Source organism: Alternaria arborescens, assembly GCF_004154835.1.
Source record: "Alternaria arborescens strain FERA 675 chromosome Unknown contig_42, whole genome shotgun sequence".
Classification (NCBI taxonomy): domain Eukaryota; kingdom Fungi; phylum Ascomycota; class Dothideomycetes; order Pleosporales; family Pleosporaceae; genus Alternaria; species Alternaria arborescens.
Genome location: NW_021167897.1, coordinates 83,237 through 97,358, shown reverse-complemented (window position 1 = coordinate 97,358; position 14,122 = coordinate 83,237). Strand labels below are relative to the sequence as shown.

The following is a 14,122-nucleotide window of genomic DNA, read 5'->3' as shown; positions in this document are numbered from 1 at the left end:
TTCTCGAATGCAGCTATGACTTGCTGTTTTTGTCCTCGATATACTGTGCATATCGTACAGGTCCGATCCCGGTCCGTGAATTGGACATGTGCATAGTTCTCCTAAACCACTATGAGCGTAGCGCAAGCTGATCTTGTGCATGCTCATAGGCACACCATAAACCATGCCTTATTTTGTAGAGCGGTCCGTCACCAAGAGCAGCCAGAACATGGGGCCTTCCATTCATAATGCTCATATGCTATCCTAAAATCACACTAGAAATAAGGTCTCCACCTCTTGTACAGCCTGACCGTAATTGTACCCTGCCTTTTCAGAACCGTCTTGCGTCACCACCGATTCACTATGAACATCCTCCAACAGGCCGATTCTGCGGTACGTACGGATAGGATCGTGTTTTGTGGCTGCGACAATTGTCGAGGGCAGTTTTTCAACGATGATCGCAGGGTGAGAGGTGTCGGACAACTGATGTTTGAAACGTTTAAAATAACGGAAAGGGATGATTTGGTACTGCTCCTCCTCTGTAGAGTCTTCTTGTAACTCATCCCAATAGACTGAACGCAAAATTGATACGCGCTTGTTTTGAACATCTTCTTTGAGCTGGCGAGATTTTGCATTCTTTGTCCATATCATAACATCAAGAATTTGCGCAACGAGCTCAAGTCTCCCTACAAGGACGTTTCCATACAAGCTATCGCGGGGCGTAGGTATTGAGCGTACGCTCAAGACTCGTGCTGGTGGGACGACAGGCTGGGGGTATGGCTTTCCCCGATTACTTTCCTCCAGATAACCAATTGCTCCTGTCACCGAGGCCCAGCTCCAAGTGGGAGCTAAGTTGGATCTCTGGTCTGTTTCGGAATCCGGCGGGTATCTTCTGTGCCAGAGTAGATCTTGTTTCAAGGAGCTGCACCACATTCCCGCGCAGTATGCATTTTTATGACCAAGTCTGGAATGAAAGAACCTAGCCAGTGATGAAAGAGCGATCAACCGGTCCTCTGCATTAGTAAAGCTAGTTTGTGAATATCGACCGACGATCTTCATCCAAGCTTTCGTGTTCAGATTCTTACGAAAGACCGAATCGAGGAGATCAGGGGCCTCAATATTGAGTACGATCATCCGTGATACAGCGCTGCTACCATGCTCCTTGGTTTTGGAACATTCCCAGATAATGCCTTGAACCGTAAAGTGAAGCACACGTCGTGAAAGAAACCGCTCTTGAGTGACCCAACCACGCTTGTTGAGAGCCGAATCATCGATAACGCGATCATAATTCATGCCGCATGTTTTCGCAAAACTGGATTGTGCCTCTCCATTACTTGCACGGTGAGTGATCTTGCAAGGGATTGCGCGTATCCTCTCGCTATCTACTCTCGAAAGAAAGCCATCCGTAACACTATCAGCACAGGTCGCAGCGATGGTGAATATGGCGTTATGATATATGGAACCCATACGAGGGCCCTCTGCGTTCCAATCTGTGTAATCGCCACAAGCTTCAGGCTGAACGATACACAGAGCGTCTATCCACAGGAATCGAATACCAAATCGCCGTGTTATCTCGATGGCGTCCTTGAAAGTCTGAGGCATATTTGCCATGCCAATAATGATCTGGCTAGAAAAGGGCGCTCTAAGGATGCAACTTTGAGTTGCAACTCCCCATCGATAGCTCAAAGTACAGTACTGTGACAGCTCAGCTACCGAGGAGATACCGTCAGCTATCCACGTTTCCACGTCGATGACGAGGATATCAGACCCCTGGGATAAGTCCAACAGTCGACGTGGCAAGGACGTCAGCTCAGGGCAACGATCGGCAGATTCTGTGTCATTCTCGCCACTCCTTTTAGGATCCAGGACGGCTATCTCGCTACAGTTTTCATGGGAGGAGAGGCACTTTTCGAGAAGTCGTCGAGCTTGCGTGATCACATCATCATCTGCCACAATCGTGTGTGAGCGATCCTGAACCTCGAGAATGATCACGAGTTTCTTTAGACGAAGCTCCAAGCGCTCAGCTTCATTGTCATTGTTTGAACCCTTGCCCCAACAAAGCCAGATTGGTCCATTGTCGTCTTCGAAGTTGAAGTCGTGAACGTACTGCCAACACAGCGTACAGAGATCACAGCCAGATCGTGCTGACGCAATCAAATCGCTCAAGGACGACCACTTCCGTGCAGGGTGAGGGGCCGGTGGTAGCTCTGCGAAGTCGGCGAACGTTGAGCAAGGAGCGCAATAAGGCATGTCGGCAATGAAGCTCGGTTCGACAATATGACTTCACTTTGGTTTGTGGATTTCCCTCATTCGTGGTGGAGTGTCGTTGATGACGATGCGAAAGTCGTGAATGGCTTGCCTATGTAAATAACAAAAGATGCTGAAAGTTGAGGGAAGAGCCCAAAGATAAGGACAAGAATATTTTCAGGGTTTTACCAAAAGGTCAAGTCCTTGACTGAAGACATGTGTAGAAGGTAAGCAGGTTGAAGTTGGCAATGAAGCCATGGCGCAGTCTTGGAGGGAGGGGCAGCGGTCGCCTGAAGGCGTCACAACCTTTACGCGACAGCGCGAATCATAATCGAGGCTCTCCAACCTGGACGCATCGATTGCCAGAGGTTGATCCGAGTTGGGACTACGGTTATTACAGTTGACAGCCATACGTGAGAGTAGTTGTATCACTTCTGAGATGCGCGAGAACAAGACCGGTCCGGCTAAGATGTCAATGTTGTACATTTCTATGCTTTTACCTCTTCACTCCACCTTCAGCATCACCGTATATACACCCCATCACCCGTTGATAGCTTTACACCCCACCATCACCCCTGCGATCCATGCCCGAGCCACCAACATTCACAAACTCCTTCTTCACATACGCCATCTCGCTAGCAGGCACAACCGTCCACTCCCTCTCATCCATAACCTTATCCAATCCGCAACTTCTTCCTTTCCAGCCCTCTCCCCTCAATCCTCTCGATACCTGCCACGCCGCGGTGATAATATCATTTACACCGACACCATTGAATTGGGCGCCTACAACACGTAACCGCCCCTTAAATTCGCTGGACATGCCTTCCGCAAATTCTTTAATGCGGTCAGCATAGCCAAGTGTGTATTGAGGAATGCAGTCGCGGGAGAGGTTGGCAATGTGTGCAGTGGGTTCTTCTGTGATGCCAATGTGCCTCTTCAGGACGCTCTTTGCCATTTCCAGACCTTCTTCCTCGCTAGGGAATTCTGTCCAGCCGTCCCACCAGTGGCCGCCCATCATGACTGTAAGTTTTGTGCCGTTGGCTGTGTCCTGACCCTTGACAGCAGATGAATCAAAGATTACGCCTAGGGCGCGCTCAGGGTTTTGCTCGAATGGAATGGATTGTGGGATGAGGTAGCCGAAACCTTCAACAGGGAGAAGGTTCGCGTTGGGGTAGTAGAGATTCACCGTCATGACTGTGACGTAGGGGGTTATCTCATCGTTCTTGAGGGTGGATATGGCAAGATCGAACGATTCTGTTGATGTCGAGCCTTCGTTCTGTATACTGTCAGTACTCGCGTAGCTTCCATTGAAGACGATGGACTTACCCCAGAGACAATCTCAACGCCCAGCTTCCCATTCTCGTTCAAGGGCTTGAAGCTCTGAATGGGCGCCTCTGTCCGGATCTCAACATTGCCCTTGCTTTCCACAGTATCCAGCAATGCCCTGACCATCTGTTGCAACCCGTTCCTGAATGAGAACATAGCAGAGTCTTTTAGGTTCTTTGCAAAATCCAGGTCCAGGTCGATCTCTTCATTCATGGCCTTCGCTATTTCCCGGTCGTATGGGTGAACGAGGGTGACCTGCTCCGGTCGCGGGTCTTCGTTTTGCATACGGAAGAACCCTCCAAGGGCATTGCCGTATCGTCCTTCCAACTGCCATGCCATGCTCAACAGTGTCTTGGCACTCAATTGGTTGATGTCGCCCGCATAGATGCCGTGGAATACCGCCGAGACAATGTTGTCTGCTACCCTTTTGTCCACCCTCCGTGCGAGGAACGAGCCAACTGTCTCATCGGACATGGAGTCTGGCCGCTTTGGCTTCATTGGTTCTGTGATCATACCAAAGGCACCACTCATTATGCCAGTCCGCCATAGTGAGAAGAAGTCTGCGAGGGAGGGACGCTCGGAGGGCAGGCGATTGAGTTGGTCGGGATAGTAGATGAAGCGGTTCTTTGCGCCAGGTTCGGTGCGCTTCGTGAACGTGATATCGTCAACGAGACCGAGGTCCTGAATCTATACACACGCTATTAGCAGAGCTACTGCTGTAGACATGCTCAAACATACCAACCCCGCAGTGACAGTAGCATTTCGCAACGTCCTGGGACCCAGCTCAAATAGCACATTGCCCTTCTTCCCCTCGGAATCTACAACGTCGACTCTGCGACTCTTGATCCATCCACCTTTGTCTTTCCCCGCCTCAAACACAATCACTTTACTGTTGGGGAATTCCCGAGCAACATAGTAGGCGCTTGACAAGCCCGCTATACCCCCACCGAGGATAGCTATGCGCTCCGGGTACGAGGATTGGTAGCGAACGGCATACTGTGCTGTGGCGCGGAGAAGTAGGCGTTGTGATGATGCGAGTTGTGGCCGATGCGGATGCAATGGGGACGGCGCGTGGCATGCAAGCGCGGGGCGCGCGGCAACGGTCTTCAACGTCTTCTGCGAGACATTCTGGAGCCGCATTGCCGGTTCAATTGGTCGCAAGATCTATTGGAAAGGCGTTGCGACGACAACCAAGAAGTTACATTCGGAGGGTTCAATTGATGTTCCTGCGGGAAAATGTCCGAGCTTGGACCGCTTGCTCTCCGCAATCGATGGCTACTGCCGTCATTGATTCAGCCCTATGCAGCCGCGATGTCATGCACGGAGCGTTGACTGTAAGTAGCGGGCAAATATTACGACAAACTCAGATAGAGATGCATGAAAAGTCACGCATGTGATTGACGCGCGCAATGTTCAGGGAATGTATTTCACAGGCTACAGTATACATACAAGGTCACCATCACGAAGGAACAAGGCTATCTACTATGCGCACAATATACAAACCTTGGATATCGAATGTTTCGCATCGGGATGGGGGCGTCGGGGAAGTAGCGTGGACGTGACATCGAAACGGGGATCGAAGGGGGAAAGTGAGGTTGAAAGAGTTCGAGGTGCTACGGACCGACCGAATAGTGTACAGGAGGCAAGGAACTCGAACCGCATCGATATCGACCGATCGACCGAAACAAGGCGAGAAGTCCGAATCGAATGGTAATCGCCGTAACCGTTCGCCAAAGAAGATCCGAATCGAGCTTTTCGACTGCTGAATGCATTAATGTCGTGGCAGGACATAGAAGTAAATCTAGCCTCCACATGTGAAAATAACAAATCCCAAAAACCATTTTCCCATCAACAAAACACCGTGCTTGAATCAATTTGAGCACTCGTGTCAATACTAGCCTTGTGCAGACAGTGACAATAGTCCAGATGCTGCCTGCTAGACGCAACGCAGCTCAGTTCTACTCAGCCACGTCCAGGTCTTCGTGAGCAGGAGGAGGAGGGGAGTCAACTAGATGGCTGATCAGAGCGATTCGTTATAAGAGGGTTCGGTTGACTTACTCTTGCGGGGCTCACCAGCCGGTTCAGCCTCGCGGTCACGCTCGCGCCTATCATCGCGATCGACACGGTCACGGTCGCCACGGTCATCCTCACGATCGCGGACATCCTTCATCTCGCGGTCGCCGTCAACAGGGCTCCTTGACCTATCACGGTCACGGCGGTCATAGTCGCGCTCGCGACGGTCATCCTTTCGGGGAGAAGCCCCACGCTCGCGACGAGGAGAGGTGCTACGACGGCGAGGAGAGCGAACACCTCGGTCTGCACGATCACCACGGTCGGAGCGGTCGCCGCGGTCACCGCCACGCTCAGAGCGCTCACCACGGGGACGGTCACGGCCAGAGTCGAATCGCCATGATGCCGAAGGAGGCGTACGGGCCCACTATAGCTTGTTAGACAGACCCACGTCATTATTGTTATTCTGACATACCTCAATCTTCAACAAGTCATCGCGGCCGATGCGCTTGTTGTGCATCTCGTGGTACGCGTCATCGGCGTCACGACGAGACTCGTATTCGACGAAGGCGAAGCTGCTGGCCTGTTAGAGCCTGGGTCTCTTGCTGATGGGGAGGGCCAACTCACAGTCTAGAAGAAGCTGAACGGGGGGCTGGGATGTCACATCGGACAAGGCGGCCGTAGCTTGAGGATTGTCAGATCGTTGTCTCGAAGGAGCGTGTGTGCAATGGAGGAAGGTGCAGATCGTCATCGACGCGCACGGGTGTGGCAGCAAAGGAGGAAGCAGCGTCGCGCAACGTCTTGTGGGACCGCCATGGCGAGGAAGGGGCAGAGAGTATGCGGGATCGGGCTTTATGATGGAGGACGACGATGCGCATGCGATCGGGCTGGGGCGAGGCGTTGGAAGACATACCGTTCGAACTCGTAGGCAAGGTCGCGAGCGCGTGTGCCGTGGCCGAAGCCGGTGACGTAGAGCGTGGTGCCGCCGCCGCGAGACATGTTTGTCTTCTAGTTACGTGAATCGGGTATGTAAAGTTGATACGAAACTTGCAGTTGAGACAAGTTGGGGGTGACGGTGACGGATGTGGTTGATGATAGAAGGTCGCAAGCGGACAAGAAAGTACTGGAGGCAGCTCAGCAAACGCTTGGACTAGCGCCTTGGCACGCTCCCTCGGACGTCAGCGTTCACCGACACCTGGGAGATCCTTGCGATTAGTGCCAGACAAGGAAACACTGATCCTCATGGTGTGCCTGTTGCCAAAGGGTTTGTTTGTTTGGATGTTCCACTCGGAACCCTATGGCAAGGGCACTTCAGTCCCACCGATTGGGAAAGGGACTACGAGACAGGCACGTGAAAGGATAGCTAGTCATCCGCTATGATCAATTTTATATTTCACAGAACTATATTACTATATAACCTATGCCGGGAACGCCCCATACGGTGCTCCCTCGAGCTTGAAGTAGCCGGGCTGAAGTTTTTGGAAGACGCCAGTAGGGTCGTAAACGCCAGAGATGCTCTTCAGTTTCTGCTTGTTGGCAGCCCCATAGCTAGCGACTACATCTTGGTACGGCGATGCGTAGTTCATGTAAATGAAGTCGGAGTTCAGATCCTTCTTCGCCGCTTCCTCGACAAGTCGCTCATACAGGCTGTTGCTGAAAGACATGATACGGGAGTTGTCCGCGACATCCGTCCAGAGAATGGCAAGGTTACAGATGAAGATCGGACCATCATTGGGGTCAAGACCAAGTGCATTTCCACCATTCTGTTGCATATGTTGCATTGCCGGGACAGTGATTGCTTGGAAAGACAGGACAGGTAGGATTCCAGCAGCGTCTTGGATTGCGGGCAGCATATCGAAGAAGATGTCGATGAAGGCCTTAAAGATGTCTTTGTCTACCTTGAAGGTGCGGTCCCAATACGTCTCTTGGACGCCATCCGGAGCTCCCGCACCAAGCTGGTTGGCCAAAGTCGACATGTTTGCAATGGCAGTTTGGTCGATGATGGCTGGAATGGCTTTCCATTCGTCGAATACAGGAGGCCATGGCGTAGGGTCGGAGTACTCAAGATCTTCGGCCGCAATTTTCATGCCGGCCTGGAGTGCGAATGACACGATCTGAGCTTGCTTCAAATCCTTCTCTGCGTTGACGGCATAGTTGTAGTAGGCCGCATAGACTTTGTCCCATTGATCCTCAGTGTGAGCACGTTGCCCGCCCCACATTTCACCTTGGACGAAGGTTCTCATGTTGAACTTGGTGACAATGCCAAAATTGTTGCCACCTCCACGAAGAGCCCAATAAAGATCGGAGTATTTGGTGGCACTCGCATTCACGATGATGCCTGAGGCTGTCACAACCTCGAATGAGTCGATGTTGTCGCAAGCCCATCCGTAAGCATTCGCGTAGTGAGAGATACCTCCTCCAAGAGTCAATCCAGAAACACCAACCGAAGAGATCTGCATGGGGTTAGAAAAGCTGCTCGACATGAAAGCCAGGGCATAGGAACAAGTAGGGAAGGTAACGTACTCGGCCACCAATGACTTCAAGTCCGTACTGCTCGATCCAAGGATACACATCGGCCCACCGGTTACCTGGACCGACGGAAGCGATCTTCTTGTCTGACGATAGGCTCCTCTCGTTGAGCTTTTCCAGGGCGATAGTAATGCCTCCCTCGATGCTGGATCCTCCTGCGAATGCAGCATGTCCGCCCCCTTTGACAGCGAAGGGACACTGCGTAAATCGAGACAAGAGCACAACAGTTGAGACTTGTTTGGCATTGCTGGGCTTGAACACGCAAAATGGGTCTACAGCGGCTTGCTGAGCTGCCCAATAGTCGCTGGTGAAGTTGTCGTACGCTGCACTTCCTTCTGACAGCACAGTCCCGTTGCCGAAAGTAAATCGAAGAGCTGCGCACTAGATCCAGGGTTAACAATGATCCCAGGTCAATCGCGACGATCGTGTAGACTTACAGCTGTGGAGCAAGCCCCAGACGAAGATCTTTCCGCCAGACCTGCCAGGCCAGGAATAGCAGTTACATCGAGACCGTTGGCGAGTAGCGCTTCCGTTACATTGAAGTCGACAGGCTCGAATGTGCTTCCAAGCACACCAGCCGCGAAGGCGCTTATCGAAGCAGCGAACATAAGCTTCGTGATCCCCATTTGCGCGTCAACGGAATATGCCGGATGATGGAGAAAGCTGTTACCGAGTGTGTGGGCCAGTGACTGAGGTGCAGGGAGCCACTGCAATTAATGTAGGTTGTGCCCCTAGGGGCGTGCTGTCCATACTCGTCCGACGGAGCCTATAGGTGTAGACCTTAGCGGACGGAGAAGGCAGCTTGGTCGCATTCTTAGTGGATAGCAAAGGCCAAAGTTTGTGGGGTATGAGCTAGTCTCTTGTCGCGAGTCGAGCCGTGGCAAAAGTTTAGCATGGTAGTGACATCCGGGACCTGATGTGGCTGCATGGCAATTTCAAAATGGTCCAACATCGGTGGGAGCTGAAAAGACGTCTTGCTTACGTACACATGGTTCCACGGATAGACGCGTCGCTCCCAATGACTTGAATTACTGTGCCTCAATCATGCAGCTGTTCACGACTCCACACCTAAGCGCGTGTTGTGATGCAAAAGAATTCCATGCCAAGTGAGAGTCCGAGGGTAGGTGTTCACAGTGGACAAGGGAGGAGCCAGCCGTGCCGCTCCTGCGTCTTTGCCAATGCCGCATGAACGCCACCACGCCAGCTGTACACTACTATCCGCCAACCGCGAAACACCTTTTTCGCACCCGCCACCTGCATCTATGTGTACGAGCGATGGCTGAATCCATTTATCCGGCATACCACTACGTGCAGTTCCTTGAGAGTATACCTGTTGCCGTGGACAAACTTATCGAAGTCCTGACCGTTTAGGTCTACAACGCAGTGGAGTCCGTTAGGCCTACCTATGGGCGATATGCTAGGCTCGCTGTGGCTTACCTCGCCGAGGCCTAGACGAAGTTTGCTCCACACCTGCGCTGCAAGGCGATAGCCTGGGGTTGTTGCCTTTACAACACGTCTTGGAAAGGAGAAAGAATATTGACAGAAAAAGCATGTCAGCCGCTACGTTCATTTTAGCTAAAATATCAGGCACCGTGCAGCTCCCGACCCTATAGCGCCGATACGCATGTCACCACCTCGAAAAGCGTGAGCGGAGAAGTTCGCCCCCAAGCTAGGCTGTTAAGGTTCATTTAGCCAGGAGGCGTTCTTGGGGGCTTACTTGCCTTTGTCCGATACAGGATACTCATGAACACTTCGATAAGGCCATCCTGACTCCCTGAGAGTTTCTCACCGAGAGTGTGCAACGTCGCGAGAAAGCAGACGATCGGAATACCAGATTCCAGGAACCAGGAACCGTGTACTGGGTAAATCGAGGTCGCTGTCTGTGTATTCCCTTACTCAGACACGCGTTGGACCCCATGTAATCCAATATACCTATGCGTCTCATAGGCTTCCACACCCCTACACGCACCTTGATCCGGACACCTAGCAAGTTCTAGTTCCGAAGTGTTTAATCCAGAGTGTCGGGCTTCGAAGACCAAGGGATCCAGAATCTTTCCATCTTGATAGCTACAGCGCAGTCCTATTGCGACACAACATCCGTCCCGAGAAACATGCCCTGTTGAGGTTTGTCCTTGTCTACTCGAATCTAACAGAATCCCTGAAAACCTGCAGTCTTCGTTCGCGATGTCGACAGGCGCCGACTGGATCTCGCAGCATGATCTGCTCCGGATAGACTACGCTATGCTGGCCATGACATCGACAGTCTTTGTTGCACGGATTGGTGTGCAAGCGTGGCGGCGCAAACCCATCGAAGCGCAGGATATCTTGCTCTACATTGCTTTCGCGGCCTACTTGGCTTTCACTATCCTCTACATCGTCATCACGCCTATCTTCTTCAAAATCCAGGAACTACAACTCGGACGCATCTTGCCATGGCCTACCATGATGGAAGACGTCATTCTCGCATCGAGAGTCATGTGGCAGAGCGGAATCGAGTACTGGACATGTCTCTGGTTCGTCAAGTTCTCACTGTTGGCGTTGTACAAAAAGCTGCTTTCTGGAATGCCCAAGAAGTATCTATACATCTGGTGGGGTACACTGATCTTCTGCGTCGTGGTATGTAAGGGTTCATTCCGTTGGGTCTTTACACGCATAGCCCCCGAAAAACCTTGACTGATTTGGTATAGACATGGTCTACCTGTATCATCACAGGCCCTGGGCTAGCATGTAACGACACCAAAGCGTTCTTCGACAAGGGCGCTGTGTGCTCGTCGCCCGAAGAAACTCGCCGACAAACAGCAAATCTCTACTACGCGTACGCAGTAGACACCGTAACGAACATGATGGGTATGCTCAGTCGACGTCGAAATGCTGGTTTCCTGTAATAACGGAATTTGCAGTCATGTTTCTCCCAATCCGGCTCATTTGGAATCTGCAAATGGAGAAGCCCAAGAAGATTGGTTGCGGGTTACTGTTCGCCTCCGGTCTTGTATGCATACTTTTTTCGACTATACGCATTGTGCAGGTTGGTCAGGATGGGAAGCCTCGATCGCCAGATCCAAAATGGCTGACTATGTGGACTATCATCGAATGTTCAACAGGTAAAGTCGCCAGACTTACTCTTGCTTATCAAACTGACACTTTACCAGCTGTCATCATCGGCTGCTGCCCAGTACTTGCATCCGTCGTACCCAAACGCCGTACACGGCCATCAGATACCGTCTCCTATGATACCCAAGGGTACATTAGACAGTCACCCAACCGGTCTGGCGAAGGTGCGCCAAGAAGTCACGGCTTAAGAAACATACTCAGCTCTAAAAATCGGGAGAAGAGCAGTGAGAAGAACTCCGGCAACATTAGCATTTCGAGAACTGGGCACGAGAGTGAAGAAGAGCTCCCACCACGTCGCACAGAAGGCGCTGGTATTCTTATCACAGACGAGATACGAGAGCAGTATAGGCTACGTATGAAGGAAGACCAACGCATGGAAGAAGCGCGCCTGAAGCTTGAGCAGTCGCAGGTGTGATCTTGTATAGTTGAATGTATGAACGCTGTTACGAAAATATACCTCGTCTTGTAATCTTGCTGAACAAACTTGAATGGATGACAGCAAGAGTCTATGCCGTGTGCGACTAATTATGAGACGTTGAACGACTGGAGAGGGCAGTTGTTGGCTTAAGACATCACAATACATGATGAAGAATTATCGCATTTGTGAGTCGGCCAGAAGCGCCGCCTAGGTTATAGCATCTTCTAGACGGATACACTGGACTCATGTCGAGCTTGTTTTGTGATATATAATCTGGGTGGCGAAAGCATACTGCTGTGGATGAGACGGGCGCTAGTGGGTGCGGCAAGTGCCGAGCTTGATTGCGCAGAACTTGAGCAGGCGCTCCCAGACAATTACTGCGTACTTCCTTCTCCACACCCACCCACGCCCCAACCCGCTGCATCTAACGCGCAACCACTTTCACGACTGACGAAACACCTGTTACGACCGTCTGAACACGCACTCGCGATAGCCTTACGTCATACGTTACGGAAGTCGCGTTCCTCGTCGCTCCCTTAGTTTCGCACCCACCGCTCAATCTCGAATCCACGCGACAGCTCTCCCATCAACGTCCGCCCTCACTATGGCTGTGGATTTTTCGAGCGACTCGCCTCTGGCGATGCAGCTGCAACAGGTAGTCCAGCCCAAGCTCGCTGAGTTTGGATGGACGACTGGCGGCGAAGACACGACGCTTTTCGAGTACATTCTCCTTATGCTGGCCAACGACAAGAACGAAGCGCAGGTCGCATCAGAACTCTCAAATGATTTGCTCGACCTGGGTCCGGAGAACACAGAGACACAGCAATTTGCGCAGTGGTTATTCGAGCAAATCGAGCACCTGAAGCAGTCGAGCGGCGGCAATGCACAAGTCTCGCAGTCAATCGAAAACCAGATGGACGGCTCATCAAACGACAACATGGCAGCAGCGCAAGATACAGACATGGAAGGCGCGTCAGAAGGACAAGGCAATATGTATGATACCACCCCAATTCCCCACCGCTTTGGCGCAGCCACTTGTGCGAGAAATGGCTCGAAGGAGACCACGCAAGCGCACGAACGCCGATCCGAGGCGAACGCAAAGCATGCGATGGCTCTTCAGCGCTTACAGTCCTTTGCATGCTACAATGAACAAATGCTAACCGTGAACAGTCCTACAGGTCCCAAGGCTATGCGTAACGGTAGCGGCGCCCAAGCAGCACGTCCAGCGCGCGGCGGTCGGATGCTTAACCAGCTTAACAAAAACATGGACCGCAACAACGACTCAGTATTACATCGCGTACGTGGCGCCGGCGGCGGCGTTGGAAGAGTGAACGCACACGCCCGTGATCCACCGAAAGGCCCACGAGGCCAGAACATTGGTCGCGGAATGGAAGCCATGGCCAACGGTCGTGGTATGGGCAATGCCAACATGAACATGGGGCAAAACAACGCTGGTATGAATGGTATGGGAATGGGCGGTATGCCAGGAATGCCCATGCCGGGAATGGGTGGTCAGAACAACATGCCAGGCATTGGCCTGAACCCGCAACAGCAAATGGCGCTCATGCAGATGTACGAGCAACAGGCACAGATGATGCAACAGATCTTCTCCGGCGGCCAGCCAGCTGGCTTCGTCAACCCCAACTTCCACAACAACCGCAATGGACCTAAGAAGCCATTACACCAACGCATAGATCGGTCACACCAGGGCGGCAGAGGCATGAACCCGAACGCCAAAACTTTCCAGAAGAAGGAGGGCGAGGACGAGACTATGGCCGATGGCCCAGCTGGAGAGAACGGCAGCGGTATGGACGTCGAAATGCCTTCTGGGCGCCTAGATCCCTCTTCCACCATGTGCAAGTTCAACCTGCGATGCAGCAACCCCGACTGCCACTTTGTCCACCAGTCGCCTGCCGCGACACCTGGCACACCTGTCGACATGAACGATACGTGTGATTTTGGAGCGGCGTGTAAGAACAAGAAGTGTGTTGGCAAGCACCCATCGCCCGCACAGCGTCAAAAGTTCCAGTCCGAGCAGGAGTGTGCGTTCTGGCCCAACTGCCGCGATCCCTCATCCTGCCCTTACAAGCACCCTACTGCGAAGCCATGCCACAACGGCGCCGACTGCACAGTGGAGGGTTGCAAATTTGGCCACAGTGCCATCATGTGCAAGTTCAACCCGTGTTTGAACCCCCGCTGCTTGTATAAGCACGAGCCCGGTCAAAAGAAGAACACAACTAATGTCTGGGTTGCTCCTAAAGAGGGTGAACATGTTAGCGAGAGGAAATTTGTTGACGATGAGCAAAAAGAGGAGCTTATCATCCCTAACAAGGACCAGGAGATGCAACAGGCCCCGGCGAACGAGAGTGTGGATGTGCAGTCATAGAAGGACTTGTTGGAACGGCTGAAATGGGACAAGGGCGGTGGATATGATACCATTGAGACGCGGATGGAAGGGTGCCGTTGGTTGGGAACGTAGAGCATTGTACATTAAGTCTGGCG

General features: G+C 52.2%; 6 protein-coding genes across 6 annotated transcripts; 2 read left to right on the top strand and 4 right to left on the bottom strand.

Moving 5' to 3' along the window:
* Positions 1-249: 249 nt before the first annotated feature.
* On the bottom strand, positions 250-2,229 carry AA0111_g10999 (hypothetical protein; the record flags this gene model as incomplete). Its single annotated transcript, XM_028644813.1, has 1 exon — positions 250-2,229. The coding sequence occupies one exon, from the start codon at positions 2,227-2,229 to the stop codon at positions 250-252; it is 1,980 nt and encodes a 659-aa protein (XP_028501435.1).
* A 553-nt stretch (positions 2,230-2,782) lies between these two features.
* AA0111_g10998 (hypothetical protein) lies at positions 2,783-4,692 on the bottom strand (the record flags this gene model as incomplete). Its single annotated transcript, XM_028644812.1, has 3 exons — positions 2,783-3,502; positions 3,553-4,239; positions 4,291-4,692. The coding sequence occupies 3 exons, from the start codon at positions 4,690-4,692 to the stop codon at positions 2,783-2,785; spliced, it is 1,809 nt and encodes a 602-aa protein (XP_028501434.1).
* An 818-nt stretch (positions 4,693-5,510) lies between these two features.
* Positions 5,511-6,561, bottom strand: AA0111_g10997 (hypothetical protein; the record flags this gene model as incomplete). The annotated part of the gene is made up of 5 exons (XM_028644811.1): positions 5,511-5,560; positions 5,611-5,989; positions 6,038-6,137; positions 6,190-6,246; positions 6,476-6,561. The coding sequence occupies 5 exons, from the start codon at positions 6,559-6,561 to the stop codon at positions 5,511-5,513; spliced, it is 672 nt and encodes a 223-aa protein (XP_028501439.1).
* Positions 6,562-6,980: 419 nt separating this feature from the next.
* On the bottom strand, positions 6,981-8,717 carry AA0111_g10996 (hypothetical protein; the record flags this gene model as incomplete). The annotated part of the gene is made up of 3 exons (XM_028644810.1): positions 6,981-8,015; positions 8,086-8,472; positions 8,529-8,717. The coding sequence occupies 3 exons, from the start codon at positions 8,715-8,717 to the stop codon at positions 6,981-6,983; spliced, it is 1,611 nt and encodes a 536-aa protein (XP_028501438.1).
* Positions 8,718-10,275: 1,558 nt separating this feature from the next.
* On the top strand, positions 10,276-11,617 carry AA0111_g10995 (hypothetical protein; the record flags this gene model as incomplete). Its single annotated transcript, XM_028644809.1, has 4 exons — positions 10,276-10,707; positions 10,779-10,938; positions 10,992-11,192; positions 11,241-11,617. 4 exons carry the CDS (start codon positions 10,276-10,278, stop codon positions 11,615-11,617), a joined length of 1,170 nt encoding a protein of 389 aa, XP_028501437.1.
* Positions 11,618-12,224: 607 nt separating this feature from the next.
* On the top strand, positions 12,225-14,006 carry AA0111_g10994 (hypothetical protein; the record flags this gene model as incomplete). Its single annotated transcript, XM_028644808.1, has 2 exons — positions 12,225-12,613; positions 12,791-14,006. The coding sequence occupies 2 exons, from the start codon at positions 12,225-12,227 to the stop codon at positions 14,004-14,006; spliced, it is 1,605 nt and encodes a 534-aa protein (XP_028501436.1).
* Positions 14,007-14,122: the final 116 nt, after the last annotated feature.